The sequence below is a fragment of the Chrysemys picta genome, chromosome 7, assembly GCF_011386835.1.
Source record: "Chrysemys picta bellii isolate R12L10 chromosome 7, ASM1138683v2, whole genome shotgun sequence".
NCBI classification, from domain to species: domain Eukaryota; kingdom Metazoa; phylum Chordata; order Testudines; family Emydidae; genus Chrysemys; species Chrysemys picta.
In genome coordinates, this window is record NC_088797.1 from 72,013,652 (window position 1) to 72,032,464 (window position 18,813).

The following is an 18,813-nucleotide window of genomic DNA, read 5'->3' on the forward strand; positions in this document are numbered from 1 at the left end:
AGTATCCCTTTTGGTTTATGTACTCTTTGGCAAGGTGATCTGGAGCCAAGATGGGGATATGTGTGCCATCTATTGCCCCACCGCAATTAGGGAACCGCATCACGGCAAAATCATCCAGTATGTCCTGCACATTTCCCAGACTCACTACCCTTCTTAGCAGAAGTTGATTAATGACCTTGCATACTTGGAGCACAGCAGCTCCCACAGTTGATTTACCTACTCTAAATTCATTCCCCGCTGACCGGTAACTGTCTGGTGTTGCAAGCTTCCAAATAGTGATCGCCACTCGCTTCTCCATTGTCAGAGCAGCTCTCCTTTTTGTATTGCTGAACTGCAGGGGAGGGGAAAGCTCTGCACAAAGTTCCTGGAAGGTGGCTTTCTGCATTCAAAAGTTCTGCAGCCACTGCTCATCATCCCATACCTGCAAACCAATGCAGTCCCACCAGTCAGTGCTTGTTACCCGGGACCAGAAATGGCGCTCAACAGATTGCGGCTGCGCTGTGACTGCCATCAATAACTCTGAATTCCCCCCCTCCCCAATGGCTTGCAGCAGGAGTGCTTGCAGGACATCTCTCTGTTCCATGTAGCAGACCCTACTTTGGCTCTGGAAATACTGCAGGAGAAGGCATGAGGTGTTTGAAATGCTCACAGCAAGAGTGCACAACTGAGCAGGCTCCATGCTTCTGGGGTTAGGGCGTACTCACGGCGGATTTAAGGTGTGAAAACCACTGGGTTGTTTGCCATTGATTTGAGGGAGGGAGCACAGTGCATCATGGGATGCCGACACAATGTTCCCATTCTCTCCTGTGACAATGTTTTGGTCCCATGAGGCATTGCACAAACTTCCCAAAACACACTGCAGCAAGTTGCACTTTGGGATAGCTACCCACGATGCACTACTTTGTGCATCAAAGCAGGTGCTGCTAGTGAAGACGCACTCCATCAAGACAATGAGCCTGGTGTGGCCACGCACAATCAACTTCGTTAATTCGGGGGCTTGAGGTCAAATTAAAGTCAACTTAATTTTGTAGTGTACATAAGCCCTCAGACTCTCTGCTGCCCCTTCCCTTGCAAGTACTTTCCCAAACAACAGTGGGGGGTTACTCACAGTTCCTTCACTGCAGGGCCAGTCTCTGCCCTGGTTCCAGTGAATCCCCCAACAGCCTCTGAGGCTCCCTGCTTGATCAAAGCCCCAGCTGGCTCTCAGCAGCAGCTTCTGGTATGGGCAGAGCTCCACACCAGCCATCTCACTCCTTTTCCCAAAATGGAGTCCACTGCCTGCTCTCCCTGCACTGCCTGGAAGAGCAAGTCTCTCACTCTTCTCCAAGGCATCATGGGAGTTGTAGTCTCTAATGATAGATTGCGGCACAAGGATCTTCCCAACTGGAACCCTCCCAATAAAGTTCAGAGGCCCCTCTAGCAAAGGGTGCCTACATAGGGTATGTACTCTGGTGTACACACCCTTCAGGGGTGACTTTACTCGCCTAAGCCATGGCTCACCATCTACATTGCTATTTATACTCATGCAAGGCAGGGCTATGCATGTATGGACATGCTGCCAAAAGAAGCATTTATCCTGGGGTGTGAGTGGCAGCTCACGTAGATGTAACAGTGCTAGCTGTTCTCTAGCTAGCTTGCTAAAAATAGAAGTAAGAATGGGTGTGACAGGGTGCTCAGCAGGAATGGCTGAGCCAGCCCTCTGTCACTCCAGCTCCAATTAAAGGAGGCAAATTGCGGCTGGTTGGGAGATTCTGTGGCTGATTGGCAAAGGAGAAACAGCTGCCAGCCTGATTAGCCTGGGGCTATACACAGGCCCAGAGGGAGAAAGTAAAAGGGGGAAGATAGGGAAGGGAAGGAAAGGAGTGGAGTGGAGTAGAGTATAGTAGCTCTTTGAGCTGTGGTCCAAGTGTAGTATAGTATAGTAGTGCTGCCTTCCTGGCCCCAGAGACTAAGAAGTCCGCAAGGCTGGAACACCCAGGCTTTATTAGTGCCATCCCACCACCTTCTCACCATGTAAATAAACTACCCTTAGAGGATCTTTATTGTCCTACCCAAGTACACTTCAGTTAATAGCTTGTGCAATTAACTTGGAGGGATGGGTATATAAGGGATTGAGTCCAACCCACAACTCCCTGCATCTTTCTTTCTATCCTAAAATCTTATTCCATGTGTGTGCTGGGCAGGACTGCAGCCAGTGAAACTCGGAATGGAATAGCATTTACCCTGCAGATTTCTGAAATCCAAGCAGAAACCTTTGAAGAAGACGTAAAAGTCATTAGTTCTGAACAGCGTGTGAAAGCTGGTGATTAAATCTTATGCAAACGCAGACTGTGCTTTAAAATATATCAGGTATCTAAATTCGGAAGGAACAAAAACAATCCCCCAGAAGCTACAGAATGTCTTGAAACTACAAAGGGAAATCAGGCTGATCGGCCCTATGCTAGAGAGCTGAATGCTGATACAGTCTATTTCAAATGCTGAATAGGTTTCAGGAGAATTTAACTTCCTCACAGTAACTATAGCTGAGAGAGGGGGGAAGAGAAAAGAAATACACCTCTACCCCTATATAACGCTGTCCTCAGGAGCCAAAAAATCTTACCTTGTTATAGGTGAAACTGCGTTATATCGAACTTGCTTTGATCCGCCGGAGTGCACAGCCCCACCCCCCCGGAGCACTGCTTTACCGCGTTATATCTGAATTTGTGTTATATTGGGTCGTGTTCTATCGGGGTAGAGGTGTACTTTATGCAGAGATGAGGGCCAAAGAGTGGTTTTATGAACACAAGGCTTCCCAATGGCAAAAGAGGGGGAGTTATTTTGCTGTTGTGTGACATCTGCAGCCATCCAGGGTAGGAATGGTTGTAGGAAGCCAAACCACAAAGAAGTTAGACTTTATCAGTGGAAACACAGGGCTTTGTTTTAAAAGGTTATTAAGCAGAGTTTAAATTTCATTTCATGTGTCTAGGATTCTAAGTCAGCGGTGCTCTAACATTTTAAAACTATAATTTTAATTAGTCTGTTGCACTCCATGTAATACAATGGCAGCAAGGTTACCTACACACTCCTGCTTTCTTTGCTAGGCGAAGCACGTGGCTTGTGGCTCATGAGTAACAGCATAGCTGGGAGACTTGACACTAAAGCGGGCTTTGAATGGACTTTGGCTTAGGTCCCTCACAAAAACTGGAGATAGATAACAAATGGGAATTGTCAGGGATGCCATAATTGTTAGAACAATGATAAATGAGCCTGAATAAAGGAAGCTGACTCCAGCAATATTCCATCAACTGCTGCCTCTGTTTTAAACTGCTTTTAATTAGCAGGACACATGCAAATGAATCCAGATTATAAACCAGAAGTCCTATAAAAAGAAAACTACGCTTCTGCCCGCCTGCCCTACTTACTAGAGACGGTGTAAGACTATTATTTTTCATATATTTCAGTGCATGCTAAATCTTATTTGCAGTGTGAATGTTATAGCTGTCTTAAATTTTAAGACAGATATCTTTCTTTGCAAATCAGGTTGCCTCCCTCCTAGGGTGACCAGATAGTAAGTGTAAAAAATCAGGACAGGGGTGGGGGGTAATTGGCACCTATATAAGAAAAAGCCCCAAATATCGGGACTGTCCCTATAAAATCAGGACATCTGGTCACCCTACTCCCTCCCAACCCTTTTCAAATGGTGCTTATGCTTTTCTTTTAAGGAAGCTGATAGGAAATATGGAAACTTCTATCAATACTCAGCCATAATATTGTCTCTCATCTACCATGGGGATACCCAAATAACAGTTTGAAGGCCAAGTGCAGCCTACAGTAGCCTAAAAAGCACACAATGGCTGTCTGCTAGCGTCTGTGTTTGTGTGTGTGTATATATATATAATAATAATAATAATTAATGGAGATATCTCATCTCCTAGAACTGGAAGGGACCTTGAAAGATCATTTTGTCCAGCCCCCTGCCTTCACTAGCAGGACCAAGTACTGATTTTGCCCAAGATCCCTAAGTGGCCCCCTCAAGGATTGAACTCACAACCCTGGGTTTAGCAAGCCAATGCTCAAACCACTGAGCTATCCCTCCCCCCACTATCTTTATTTTTATATATATATATATATATATAAAAAAGAATGGCAACATGGTCAGTGGAGATTGACTTTTATAGACGAGCCTTGTTCTCTAGGGCCTTGTTTTATGTTTTCCTTGATGTGAACTCAAGAAACAGATTCTGTTAATATATCACACAAACTACTGTATAAACACAAGCAAATACTATAATTCAAAACGACATGGTTCTGTATGTTTGTGATCAGTGTGTGTGTATATATATATATATATATATATATATTTTCCATGCATATTACGTGTAGCCTTGTATCTCCTGGAAAGTTACCGTGGTATTGCAAATTTTGGATGCTGGTGTGCTATGCCAAGAGCTGTTAGGAAAAAATGTCACTGCCCTGTAAGCAGTTTAGATTTTGCAGTAGGGGGAGGGCTGAACTCCATGAATGATACTCCTTCACAGATCTGCTGCAAGTAGAGAACTGTACATCAGTAGACATAATTTTGCTTTACAGCTGTTTTTTGGGGTGCTATGATAAGAGCGGTTGCCTTAAATGAACAACTTTGAGAAGACTAACTTGGTTTAAATTATAGAGTCTAAATACCAGAGATGGAATAGACCAATAAGTTATCCAGTCCTCTTCCCTTCTCATGCAGGTTTGTTTCTAATAGTACATTTGTTTCAAGTGTTCTGTCAAGTCTAATTTATATGTGTTAAGCAATAGGGTTCCCCCACTTCCTCCTGTGGCAGATGAAGAGTGGGTTTACTTTGTGGTTAAGGTAGTAGACTGGGACTCAGACTTGAGTTGAATTCCTGATTCTGCCCCAGAATTCCTGTATGAATTTGAGCTAGTCCTTGAATCTCTCTGTGCCTTAGATCCACAGCTGTAAAATGAGAATAGTAATACTCCCCATTTCAGTAATTCTCTATTGTGTCGATTTAGATTTTAAGCTCTTTTAGTTAGGGACTCTCTCTTTTGCTAGTTGAAAATTTTCAACTGAAAAATTCTCATGTGAAAAACAGGGGCTTTGTTGAAAACGTTTTTTTTTTTTTTTTTGGCAGGAAAAGTGTCCTAATTGATGGGAAATCTCAAAACAAAAATTAAAAAAAATCATTTAATTTTTTTGAACTATAACCATACCTTACAGGCAACTATTTCTTGATTGCCAAAGCAGGCAAACTCAGCCTGTGCAGGTAAAGCAGTGAAGGAAATTTCACTTCTAGAATCCCTGTTCAGCTCTTAAGTACTTACGTGGCCCCTCTGTAGTATCTGAGCACCTCCTCACAGTCTCTAATGTAGTTTACCTCACAAGAGTGTTGTGAAGTTAGGAAGAACTTAATTTATCTGACTCTGTTCCCCATCTGTTACATAGGGGGTAAAGTGACTTGGCCAGGGTCACAAAGGAGAGTGGAACAAGGAATTGAACCCAGTCCTAAGTGAGTGCCTCACCATTGGCCGAGCTTTCCTTTCTTAGTCTTAGAATTGATCTTATTTTTGGGTCTAAAAGACTAGAGCCTTCTCTTAACTTGACTTGCAGGCTGCAAATACTTTGAGGCAAGAATTCCATTTTCACAGTGTCAGACTTTCTGAGTTACTTATTTCTTTTGCTGCCCACTCATCACGTTGTCTTTTTGGATGCTGCTCTTGGAGAAACTACAAAGCTTTCTGATCAGATTGCACGGTGAAACCCATCTCCAGCTTTATGAAGAGTATTACTGATGTTGGTTTGGGGGCAGATTTGCAGGGGAGGCACTTCTACCTACAGTCTAAATTTTACCTCTAGAAGTGAAAAAGCTGTTTTGCTTGTTCTAAAGAAAAAATAAACTAAAGGCATATGGTGTTCAAGCTGAATTGACTTAAAATTGGACATGCTGTGGAGGGGCTGTCCAGCTATTGCTGATGTATAAAATTGTCAAATTGGTAGATTATGCTATAGTCTTTCAGCCTGATAGATGGATGTGTGTATCATTATTAGTGCTGCGCCAACTGATAAATTATACTGATCTGTTTGAGAGAGTTTAAGTATCTGGTGCCTGTGGGGCTGGAAGAGACCTACAGCTTTGAAAAAAGAGAGCAATTTCTAAAGATATCCTCTAGAGATGAAGATTTTGATTCATATGGCTGTATATTAAAGTTGTGCCTATGAGAAATATATCAATAGGCCAGAGATGCAGGAAACCTAAAGTAACACAAAAAGAGTATGCACACTCCAAAGGGGTCTATTTTGTGCTGTGAACCTGCTAAATGCACAAATAAGCAGCAGGAGTCTCAGAACAGCAGTGAGATTTGACTTCTTCCAGCTACCACACTAATTAGGTGCTAGGATACTAATCAGGATGATGCCTGTTTACAACAATGTTTTAAATGGGGTTACCTTTTATTTGCTCTCACAGATGTATGAGATTGATAGCACTGTTGAAAGCCAGGTATAATGCGTACAGCCCACCCCTATTTATCATCACAGCTCTGTCAGGAAAGCTTCCATCATGCTCTGCAACATGCTACAACAAATGTGATTATTTCTATCACATTAGCATCTAGAGGCACAAACTGAGCATTATAGAAAATGCTATCCCTGCCACATAATACTGACAGTCTAAGTAGAGCATGCCAAGTATGAGGGCTCAGTCCTACCTTTTAGCTCTCCTTTACTTTGTGGATTTAACTTTCTAGCACAGTTTCATCTATATTTGTTTCTGAACCTGAGCAAGTTGCTTAATAAGCCCTTTCCATGTTTGTTTTGGTGGCTATTACAGGTAATGACAGACGTGTGCAGTGGCTGCATGGGAGTGATGGTGAGATCTGGGTCTGGATTATGGGAGACTCCCCAGGTGACAAGCCATATGAACAGATTTCTGAGGAACTAATGGCAGAACGAGCCAGGCAACAAGCACAGAAGGAGGCAGAAGAACTATGGTGAGATTTTATGACTCTGAATTGATGGCCCATTTGACACAATGACACAACTATTGGAAAAACTGGAATAAAAAAAATCCATATTTTTTTCATTTATTTAGAATTCTTTAGTGAAAAATGCCCCTTTCAAACCAATGTCAACTACTTCTGGTGGTAGGAGTGATGTTGAGATTAGGCTGGGTCTGATCATGATCTAAACTATTTACCTGCTCTGTTGGATTGTTTTTTAGTTTGCAATCTGCTTTTGGATGACAAATCAGAAATAGCTGCTGTAGTCAGGGATACAAATTTCTGACTGAAGTTTGGCACATAAAGCCTATTACTGAGTGGCTTATTTGCATGTTAGTATAATTGACTCAGGAAAGTGCCATTAACTGTATTTCCAATGGAGCCTATGACAGCTTTGGAATTGGTCAGAGGGTGTGTTGATGCCCAATGGCATTGAGAGATGAGGCCCCATGCAGATCTTGCTCCGTGGTAATGCTCTGAACAGGGATTGGAACAACGTGGTGTTGTTTCATATTTATTCTTTTTATTAGATTTTCTTAGTTAAAGTCAAAATATGCTATTTCTGAATGTGGATGCTGCATATTTAACTTGGGATTCAGACATCAATCTGTGCTCAACCTTTTACATTTTCACCAGTAATAAAGATTTTGCCACTGGAATTTAGCAGATAGCTTTGTTGATGTGTGAGGCAGAATAGATTTCAGATCACTATCCCATTGCTGCTTTGGCTTTGCATTGCTGACAAGAAATATCTGGTTTTCATCAGAAAAGGAAATAGCTATGGTCTGAACCAAAGACATCCATTGAACAAATTTCTGATTTTAGAAGGTGATATTTTTAGTCACTTTCCAAGACTGAAAATGTCTGTCCCTTGCAATTAGGCTTATTGTACTTCACTTGTTAAATACATTTTAAATTCTTTTTTCCATGTGTATTTTCCTAGACTCTTACATGAACCAGTTAGTATCACTGATAGTAAGAAGAATCTAGGCTTGTTTACTCAATAATAGTTTTTTCTCACTTCCTAGAGACTAGTCTCTAACTTTTTTGTTTTTTCACATTCTTTTCTGAAGGACGCAAAAAGAGGCTGAAATTACAAAGAAATTCCGGGATGCTATGGCTAAGGAGAAAGCCAAAATAGTGGCAGAAAAATGGAAAATAGAAACAGAAGATCGCAAAGCAGCCAAACTGATGGAGGAAAAAATTCAGGAGGAATTAAAGGTTTGCATGCAATCATCTTTAGCCTTCATATTCATTTTTCCCATATAGATTCACAACTCCTATCACCTGTAAGCATTACAATCTTTTCTAATGGAATGTATAAATAGAACCATTGTATTCATTAGAACAGCTGGGTGAATAACTTTAAATGTGTTGCATATCACATTCAGAAATGTCACAACAGTGATTGCATAGGGTATTCAGCTAACAAATTCACGGAATTGGTTATAGATGCTGGATAAATAATAATAATAGGAGGGGAAAAACATACTTGAATAACTTTTTTTGAAGATGTTAGAATTCGTTAAAAACATTCTGTGAATATTTGATAAGTAATTGGTGTATTTATTTAATCTCAAAATGCTTTCACTATTTTTTTCTTTAATCTAATGAGAAGCTGATCCTGCTCCAATTAAATTAATGGGGAAAACTGCAATTGATTCTGATTGAAGAAGGCTGTTTGACTAATTTTAGTTGTATTTTTCTATTACATCTTCCACGTGGTCAGTTCTTAATGGTCGTTTAACTCTTAGGGCACATCTGCGCTGCAGCTATGCTACTACAATGCTATAGTGTAGACTCATCAATGCAGGGGGTTTTCTGTTGATTAAGTGAATTCATCTCTCTGAGAGACGATAGTTAGGTCAAGAGAAGAATTCTTCCATTGATGTAGCTGTATCTACTCTGAGAATTAGATTATCCTAACTACAGTGCTTGGGGCATGAAATTTTTCATAGCCCTGAGCAACATAGCTAGGTTGATCTAATTTTTAAGCATACATGAGGTTTTAGTCTTTATCTCCTATTTTGTATTTATTTAATGTAGTTTTTTTCTTTGATCCCATTTCTCACGAAAAAGAGTTACATCCTCACTCATTCATAAGTAAACATGGTAGAGAAGGACTTGGTTGAAAATATACCTGGCTTTTGCCTGCAGATAAATTCACCACATTCATTCCTCTTGGAGATAGGGCTGATGTGTGTATTGTGGGAGTGCAGGAGTGGCAGGTAATATCGTCTGCTTGAGGATCCACAAGGAAACCCTTTGGATCTCAGGAAATCTGCATACAGCAGCTGCCTGACACATGGCTCTCATCTCCTCTTAGCATTGACACCTTGGTTATGCTCTCCCCCTCCCTGGGACTGTCCACAAGTCCCCATCTCCTCCAATGTGAAGAAACCGTTGAGAGAGTTAATGCTCCTCACTATGCTACTCAGTGCGGGTCCTAGAGCCGAAACATTCAGCTTTAACTCATGCAGTGATTTTTCTCATCAGTTATGGTCCTTTCCATTAAGGAAGGTGTGATGTAAATTGATGGTATCAAGACTCCTCTACTCATTGCCAGGCCAGATCACTAATTTCAGCTGGTCAGCTTGTGTAGTGTTGGGTGGGGGAGCCGCTAGTGGGTATGTGGAGTGTATCCTGTAGCCTCTTTTCACAAGGTCACTGATAATTTTGGTGCAATTAACTTGAATTTACACCTGTACTTACCTTGAAAGAGGAGAGACTTGGGCCCTTGGATCTTATGTTAATGTTTAATAATGAAACTATAACTTTCAGGTGGCTTTATTAAAGCATGTACTGTAAGCAGAATAACTCTTTGTGCAGCTCCACCTCTGCGTCTCAGAAAGCAAAGACCTATTGAACTAAGACCCATATGGCCTTGCCCACATCACAAGTTGCCACTCAAGCTACTCTGGCAGCTTCTAGAATAGCATTGCACTTTGCTCAAATATAATGGAATGAAGCTCTTCAAACTTAGTGCTGCTCTTGTATATCAAAGAGGCCCATTGCAAAGCAGGGTAGCAAGTAGCCTCATGACAGCTTCATTGGTCAGCCAACATAGCTACATGCATTTAGGGAAATTAATTATTCTATTAGAAGCTTTTGGTACAATTTTAAAGTAATAGTGCCAGATTCTGCCCTCGCTTAAATTGATGTAAATCTGAAGGCAGTGAGGTGATTGGCCCTCGCTCCCACAATTCTTCTGGGAGCTGCGGGGTATCCCACACTCCGTAACAACAATTGCGCAACATGCTATGAGGCTGGAAGCACTGCAAGACTTACATTGGAATAACTAGGGCAAGAACTTGCCCCTGATGCCTTTAACTTACAGTGGGAAAAGTGTTTTTGGTTTTATTTAATGTCCAATAACTCAAAAACATCTGAAGGGATTTTGTTTAAAATTAAACAAAGCAAAATTACTTTAAACCGGAAACCTACTTCAAAAGAAAATGTTCAGCCCCAAAGGTGAATACTTCAGTTTGTGAAGACATGAGGTTATGGATGAAAATGCTTTTGCAATAGTAGCTTATTGTAGGTGCTACTAGCACCAACTGTAAGTTATAGCATGCAGTTCTATTAACTTGAGGCCCCAATCTTGCAGTCAGATGTGCACCTTGCTAACATTGGCAGGTGAATTAACTTCGGTGGGCTCTGCATTGTCACAGTGTTCGGCCTGCATGGATCTGATTGCAGGATTGGCACCCTGTAATATAACAAATCGTTGCTCCCTAGACATTTATAAAGCATCTCATCAATCCCTAATCTGATTTTCTTTTAAGAGTAACACTTATGTCTAGTTTTATAGGTTTGCTTAAAAACAATAAAGACACTTAAATGACTCTACTGCCTCACCAGATGGCAATCCTGGTCAGTTGTTAAGCTTTATGTTCTCTGGCATGTCCAGATCTTAACTTCCACTCCATTTATTCCTTTTGCAACCACCAAATTCAATATTTACACAAAGTCCATTTAGCAATAATAAAATTGAAAAGTAGGAAAGTGGCACTTAGCATTAAAAAAATATTGCTTTACTTATCTCTAACTAAATGAAGCAAATTTGAAAAAAAAAACCAGACTGCAGTGAAAAAGGTGAATTGGTTAATAATCATAGAATATTAGGGTTGGAAGAGACCTCAGGAGGTCATCTAGTCCAATTCCCTGCTCAAAGCAGGACCAACACGAACTAAATAACCTCAGTCAGGCTTTGTCAAGCCTTAAAAACCTCTAAGGATGGAGATTCCACCACCTCCCTAGATAACCCATTCCAGTGCTTCACCACCCTCCTAGTAAAATAGTGTTTCCTAATATCCAACCTAGACCTCCCCCACTGCAACTTGAGACCATTGCTTCTTGTTCTGTCATCTTCCACCACTGAGAACAGCTGAGCTCCATCCTCTTTGGTACCCCCCTTCAGGTAGTTGAAGGCTGCTATCAAATCCCCCCTCACTCTTGTCTTCTGCAGACTAAATAACCCCAGTTCCCTCAGCCTCTCCTCATATGTCATGTGCCCCAGCCCCCTAATCATTTTCATTGCCCTCCGCTGGACTCTCTCCAATTTGTCCACATCCCTTCTGTAGTGGGGGGACCAAAACTGGATGCAGTACTCCAGGTGTGGCTTCACCAATGCCGAATAGAGGGGAATAATCACTTCCCTCAATCTGCTGGCACTGCTCCTACTAATACAGCCGAATATGCCATTGGCCTTCTTGGCAACAAGGGCACACTGCTGACTCATATCCAGCTTCTCATCCACCGTAATCCCCAGGTCCTTTTCTGCAGAACTGCTGCTTAGCCAGTTGGTCCCCAGCCTGTAGCAGTGCCTGGGATTCTTCCTTGCTATGTGCAGGACTCTGCACTTGTCCTTGTTGAACCTCATCAGATTTCTTTTGGCCCAATCCTCCAATTTGTGTAGGTCACTCTGGACCCTATCCCTACCCCCCAGCATATCTACCCCCCCCCCACTTTAGTGTGATCTGCGAACTTGCTGAGGATGCAATTCATCCCATCATCCAGATCATTAATAAATCTATTCATGTTTGACTGTAATCAGTGAAATCCTGAAGAAATGTGCCTTTCATGAATGATTCAGGGGATGGAATGAGATGCAGATTGGTTAACAAGCCCACTTTAACAAGTTTAAAATATTTAACACCTCATTAATCATCCTTCTGTGATGATGACCAGACCATATTTAAAACAGTCTCTGAAAAGGGGAATAAAAACCCAAATGCCATTAAAGTTCCATCATCGTGAAGCATTTTGATCTGGGAAATTAAAGCTTGCAGTCCATTTTGCTGATGTGTTTAATTTCAAACCATCTTGCATCACAATTCCCCCTTTTCAGTTAGCTTTTATTCCTCTTGGCATATCATGGGACTCTAAAGTTGGCTGGACTAGATAAATTAGATTTTCACTTATCACAGTGAATGATGATCCCTGTTTTCCTTTTGCCGATACTAATCTTGCCTTTCTTGGTGCTGCTTAAGCAGAGATGCATTTAATTTATGATGCCAGAGTCTAAGTGTTGACTTCTTTATTTTTGCAACTTAACGACAGCTACTCTTTTATGCACCTTTTGCAATGGACAAATAAGCGGGCCAATTACTGGCATTAATCTTATGCTAATTCACAAAGCTATGAGAGCATGGGCATCATTTTTTTTTTACTGTGATCAGTTGCTGCTGCTGTTTTTTGTTTTTGAAGAATGTTGCATAACAAGCGCATTGGCCCAAATGAAAGATGTGAGTTTCGGCCATCCAGGTGAGAGCAGAATTCTTCAGCTACACTTTAGAAATAACAGTGGTATGACGTCATCTGCTCCCCATTCCACAAGGAAATCTTAAGTTGTCATGCAGCCAGTTCACTCCCATTGAGGTGCCTGCCAGGAAGAATATCAACACAGCTGATTGCAAAGCTAGATTGGGTTTTTTGTTATGAAATGTTTGCAAAATGAAATGCATATTAACCAAAAATGTCAACTTTTTTAAAAAGCATTTAAAAACAGGTGGGTGATGGGACTTTAAATTTTATGGGATGAGTTTGATGCTGAAGAGCTAGGTATTCTGTGAGATCGTCATACTTGGATCACTGCTGAACAACTCAGGGCTTGTCTGTATAAGTCCATACAAGTCTGGGGCTGGGTGCTAAACATTCCCTAATGTGCTTTGATTTACTCTGCTTTGAAACAGGAGTAGATCAGAGCACACTAGGGAGTTTCTAGTGTGTAGCAGCAGAGTCCGCATGGCCAGATACTGTGTGGCATGCTAGTACAAGGTAGACTTACACCTCATTTCACTGCTCACTAACTGTTTGTATAGACAAGCCCTAACTCGTGATTTGAACCAAAACTATTCAGGGAAGAAGAGAAAGTTAATTAAGGCATTTCCCATTCAGGAAAGTATCTACTCAGGACAGCATTTAGAGTAAGGTATGTGCTTAAATAACATTGAAATCAGTGGGATGTGAAGCGTGTGCCTAAGTTCTTTCCTGAATCAAGACCTGACAAACTAGGGGCATGATTCTGCAGATACTGAATACCAGCCGCAGAGTTTAGCAATGAGTAGTCGCATTGAATTGTATGTCACTATTCATGGTACAATCACTATAGGTGCAATACTGTAAGGGGTTAAGCACTCTCTGACCTGATCCAGTGAAGCAATTAAACTCACTCTTACTTTGAAACATGAGAAGGGTCCCACTGATGTAAAGTGGACTACTCACTTTTTTAAAGTTGAGCACGTGCTCAGGGGCTTTGCTGGGTAAGGCCAGAGTGCTCGGTGCCTGCAGCATTAAGCTCTATACCCAGTAATTATCATATGTAGGTGTGATGCTGGCAGACTAGGTGTTAGCTCATGCCAAGGCTCCAGGCCTCACTGAACACTTACAAAGGCACAGTTGGAAACCAGTCTTGTTTACCTGTGTGTTAGCATCATCAAAATAGACATTAGATGTTAAGTTGATTAGAGTATGCCCACACCTTGAATCCTGCGTGCATATGTGGTCGCCCCATCTCAAAAAAGAGATATTGGAATTGGAAAAGGTTCAGAAAAGGGCAACAAAAATTATTAGGGGTATAGAACGGCTTCCGTATGAGGAGCAATTAATAAGACTGCGACTTTTCAGCTTGGAAAAGAGGTGACTATGGGGGGATACGATAGAGGTCTATAAAATCATGAGTGGTACAGAGAAAGTAAATAAGGAAGTGTTATTTACTCCTTCTCATAATATAAGAACAAGGGGCCACCAAATAAAATTAATAGGTAGCAAGTTTAAAAACAAACACAAGAAAGTATTTTTTCATGCAACACAATGTCAGACTCTGGAACTCCTTGCCAGAGGGTGTTGTGAAGGCCAGTACTATAATGGGGTTCAAAAGGGAGCTAGATAGATTCATGGAAGATAGGTCCATCAATGGCTATTAGCCAGGATGGGCAGGAATGGTGCCCTAGTCTCTGTTTGCTAGAAACTGGGATTGGGTGACAGGGCATGGATTACTTGATGATAAAACTGTCTGTTCATTCCCTTTTGGGCCACCTGCCATTGGCCACTGTCAGAGGACAGGACACTGGGCTAGATGGACCTTTGGTATGACCCAGTATGACCGTTCTAATATTATGTTCAAAGACAGAACTCACTTGTTATGTTGCCCGCTTTAATCTGTAAATAACTCTTATTCCTTTTTCCTAACTAATAAACCTTTAGTTTTATTACAGGATTGGCTTCCAGCGTTGTCTTTGGTGTGAGATCTAAGGTACAAATTGATCTGCGGTAAGTGCCTGGTCTCATGGGACTGGGAGCAATCTGAATATTTTGTGATTTTTGGAGTATGTGACCATTTATCACTAAGTCTAGTTTGCCTGGGTGACAAGATAAACTGGAGTTTAACCATCTAAGGGGATGATTTATGACTCCATTATAAGACTAAATTGTGACTTTCAAAGTACTACATTTGTTACTGGGTTGGTGAAACATACAGCCAGTTTGGGGTGTCTGCCCTATTTTTTGACCATCTGCCCTGAGGTTGGCGCTCTGAGTCGTGAGCCACTCCAGACAGTGAGACAGTAGGATTCCGACATATGACAAGTAACTTATTGCTGGGGCCAGGGATCAAATTTATCCATGATGTAACTCTGTTGAACTAAGTGGGTTCACCAGGGATGATTTTGGTGTGCTCTCTCTTAATCACAGTAATTTAGTAATACCTACCTAATAGTTCTGATCAATAACTCTGAGCACAAAGAGAAGAAAATCTTAGTGCTTATTTTGTTCTTTAAGGAAGACCTTTTTCATCCAACTGCCTTTTTAGCTGTGACAAAAGTTAGTGAGCTGTCTAGTTTCTGCTGGGCAACACTGAGGGTATCCCTATCCTGTATTTGGGAAAGTTTTTGATATTTCATCATTAGAAAAGTAATATTTTCCTCATTGAGCCCAATAATGGTTGTGCTAACTGGTTATCTTTATTTAGGATATTTGCCAAGAAGTAGCATCTAGGTCTGATATTTTCCACAGGCAAGTAGATTTACAGGACACATTTGAGCCACTAGTGAAAAGAATAACTTGCATTTCATATAGCTCCTTACATGCTGAAGGACTCTCAGTATACAAAGATAACTACCACCAGTGATATGTAGCCACTTCTTGGGTGAAACACAGCAGGCTAGATTCTCAGCTGCTGTAAATCTGAGGATTTAAAGCTCATGATTTGGCCTTATAATATGGAACAGACTGCCTCGGGAGGTTATAGAAGCCACTTCACTGGAGGTTTTCAAAAGGAGGTTGGACAGCCATCTGTCTTGGATAGTTTATACACAACAAATCCTGCATCTTGGCCCTTGTGGTCCCTTCTAACCCTGTGCTTCTAGCAACTGTAAACAGTTCATAGGAACATTACCCCACCATTTAGAACATGAAGCAAAGTACTGTCTCCAGTGAAACTTGAGGGGAATATAGGTAGGCAAAATATAATAACTTTGCTCTCTTAGCTAAATCCCAATGCAAATAAATTCCTAAAAAAGGTGCTATAGGATCTTTCATAATCAAAAATGGTCATGAGATGTAAAACTGAGATCCTCTTTAGGGAAGGGCAGGACCTCAGTGCACCATAACACCATGCTGGAGCACCGACTTTGTTGACACAGAGACTGTCTGCACTGGAGAATTTATACCACGTGTAATTAAAACAGTAGGCCATTTGTAACTGGCACACTCTGGCACATCTGCATAAGCAATCCTGCCTCACTTGTTTTTATCCCCTCATACACACACCACAGGATAATACAATAATGAAAGTACACTCTGTTTGCGACCATGGTGGGAGGAGCAATGGTAACTTGAGCTACTTTGCAAGTGCTTCTCATCTGCGCTAGCACTATAACATTAGAAACTGACCTGAGCTAAGAATGAATATTATTTAGACTTGGTTGCAGCAGGGCTAACATTATCATTGCAAAACAGTTTTACAGTATAGCAAGTTTCCCTTTTGGGTTGCTAGCATTATTTAGTACACACATTTTCCAGTAGAGAGGAGGCCAGAGCAAATATAGCTACCTACTGAATTACCAGCATAATTTGTTGCAGCACATGGGTGTTTCTTGGCTATTTGCAACCAAGTACTACTTAAATATTGACTCAGCACCTTCCTGGTTAGCTTGTAAGTTATGGTGGGATCACAGCAGAAGGTGCTGTTTTTACCATCAATGAGCCAGTGACATATGGGTAGTGTGGATTATTACAGCTGCTTGTAGCTTCCACCTCTGACAAACAAAACAAAGCTTCTTCCATGCTTGAAAAGGGTGGGATTTGTTTTTTAAAGTAACTTTATCACCAGGCAAGATTTCCCCCCAGCACACAGAGTTCTGCTCTGGATTCTATTGTTTTCTTAGTTACTTTGATCTCTTTCCAAACAGCATCAACAACAAACAAATCCCCTCCCAAAAAATCCCTGGGTGATACAAGAGGGCTGTTGGGGGAATCTGTTTGTCCTTTGCACATGGAGCTGTTTGGGGTGTTAAATTGAGATAATACTTACATCCCATGGCTATCTTGCTCAGTAGAAGGCTGGCAGTGGATTTATTGGTCTTATTGAATGTCCAGGAGCCAGGTGGGCACAAGTCCGTCTGTGGCTAAAGGCCCCTCCCCCAGCCTTGCAGGAGGGACCACTGAACCTGGTTCCAACTAAACATGGGGTACAACTAAAAAATAACAGGGCCAGGAATGGAGGCCACAGGTTCAGAACTAGGGATCCAGAGGGGAACACCAAGCAAAGAACCCCGGACAGTGCCCACTGCTCCTTAAAACAGTCTAGGGAACCAGTGGATGCTGACCAGAGGAACTCTGCCCGGATGCACAAGACCAGGGAGGAATGGAAATAGGCCCCACAGTCGCAGAGGTTGACGAGGAGGTCTCACGACTTTGTGGGGCCACAGACAGGGTGTGAATATATGAAGAGATGTGGGAAAAGTGCAGCCAGAACCTCAACAGGAGGTTCTGGAGGAGCAGAAAAAGGGGCTGAAACCTAGCGCATTTGAGATAGGCATGCATCAGGATCTCCCTCACCCCAAAAAGGAGCAAGCATCGGGGATGGGAGTGAACCGAGTCAAGTACACACCCGTGCTCATGGCTCCACGAAGGAGCCGTTAACCGATATCCCCGGCGGGCTGTGGGACCAAGGTGGAATAGAGGCTGGCCCACCGGGGTTCCTCACCCTCTACAGATGGTAGATAGTCCCACCACTTGGTAGCAGGGCAGGACACAAGGATGAGGAAGTAAAGCGTATGGAGCACGAGCTTGTAAAGTTGTTCCCTTGGCGTGGTTTGGAAGTGAACTGGCTGCAGGAGACACAGCCGGCTCAGGTTATGGAAGTGAGAGGTCTGGGGGGCTCATGGAACACGGGCCCAGTGAAAAGTCCAGAAGGCCTGGGGTGAGGGGTGGACCCACTCAAAGAAAACCCGAGAGCATTGTGTCTGACAGAGTAGGTGGGAGGGAAAGACAGTTCATTGCAGAGACTGCAGTGAGAGGGTTGGGGTTAGAAATGAATAGATACTCTATTATTAACATAGTAAATGTATTCTAAAGTGTAGTGTCAAGTTGGCTGGAGTAGCTCATGAGTGTGAGTGCCAACCTCAGGGCAGCTTGTCAAGAAGCAGGGCATAAACCCCAAGCTGGCAGTTAGAGTTCACTAACCAAATAATGAGTGTGAACTTCTCAAGCACTATAGCAGCCTAACCATGGACTCATAGACAGTCCTCTTGGATACTCCCATCTATCTTGCCACCCAGGCAAATTTGCCTTTGTGATAGGTGGTCCCGTACCTCAAGAATCACGACCATATTCAAGTTACTCCATGTCCCAAAGGGCCAGTCACTTACCCCAGGTCAATTGCACCTCATATCCCACACCAAAGACAAGGTTTGTAGCCAATTCTGTAATAAACTAACTAAAGATTTATTAACTAAAAATAGAAATGAGTTATTTAACTGGTAAACATACCCACAAAAATGAGTTACAGACTTAGGTTCCAAAATGTAATAAAAGCTGCTTGATATGCAAGCTTTCTGTGCCCTTTAGAGCTAAGCAGATTGGGGATACCTTGCTTATGTTTGCAAATATTATCCTCTCCAAATTCCAAGCAGCATAGTGATAACAATGTCTTCTCAATGGGGATTTTTATTGCCTTCACCCAGCATTCAAGCTGTGATGGGATGAGTGCTTGTGCATGTCCCCTCTTTGTGGGCATGAGGGAAGCAATCAACTAAGTCTTTTGTTCACTGATGTTCCATAATGGATTGTCTGGTGTGTATGGGCCTTCTTTTGTTGGGGAGAAGTTGA

The 18,813-nt window shown here is 42.1% G+C and overlaps 1 protein-coding gene across 2 annotated transcripts in view; it reads left to right on the forward strand.

Moving 5' to 3' along the window:
• The window catches only part of SH2D4B (SH2 domain containing 4B), a 118,315-nt gene that overhangs the window by 16,897 nt on the left and 82,605 nt on the right, over positions 1–18,813 (forward strand). For both annotated transcript variants that reach the window (XM_065551795.1, XM_024106938.3), the window contains exons 2-3: positions 6,813–6,972; positions 8,055–8,202. In XM_065551795.1, the coding sequence (XP_065407867.1) occupies positions 6,813–6,972; positions 8,055–8,202 (308 nt within the window). The remainder of the gene's footprint in view (positions 1–6,812; positions 6,973–8,054; positions 8,203–18,813) is intronic.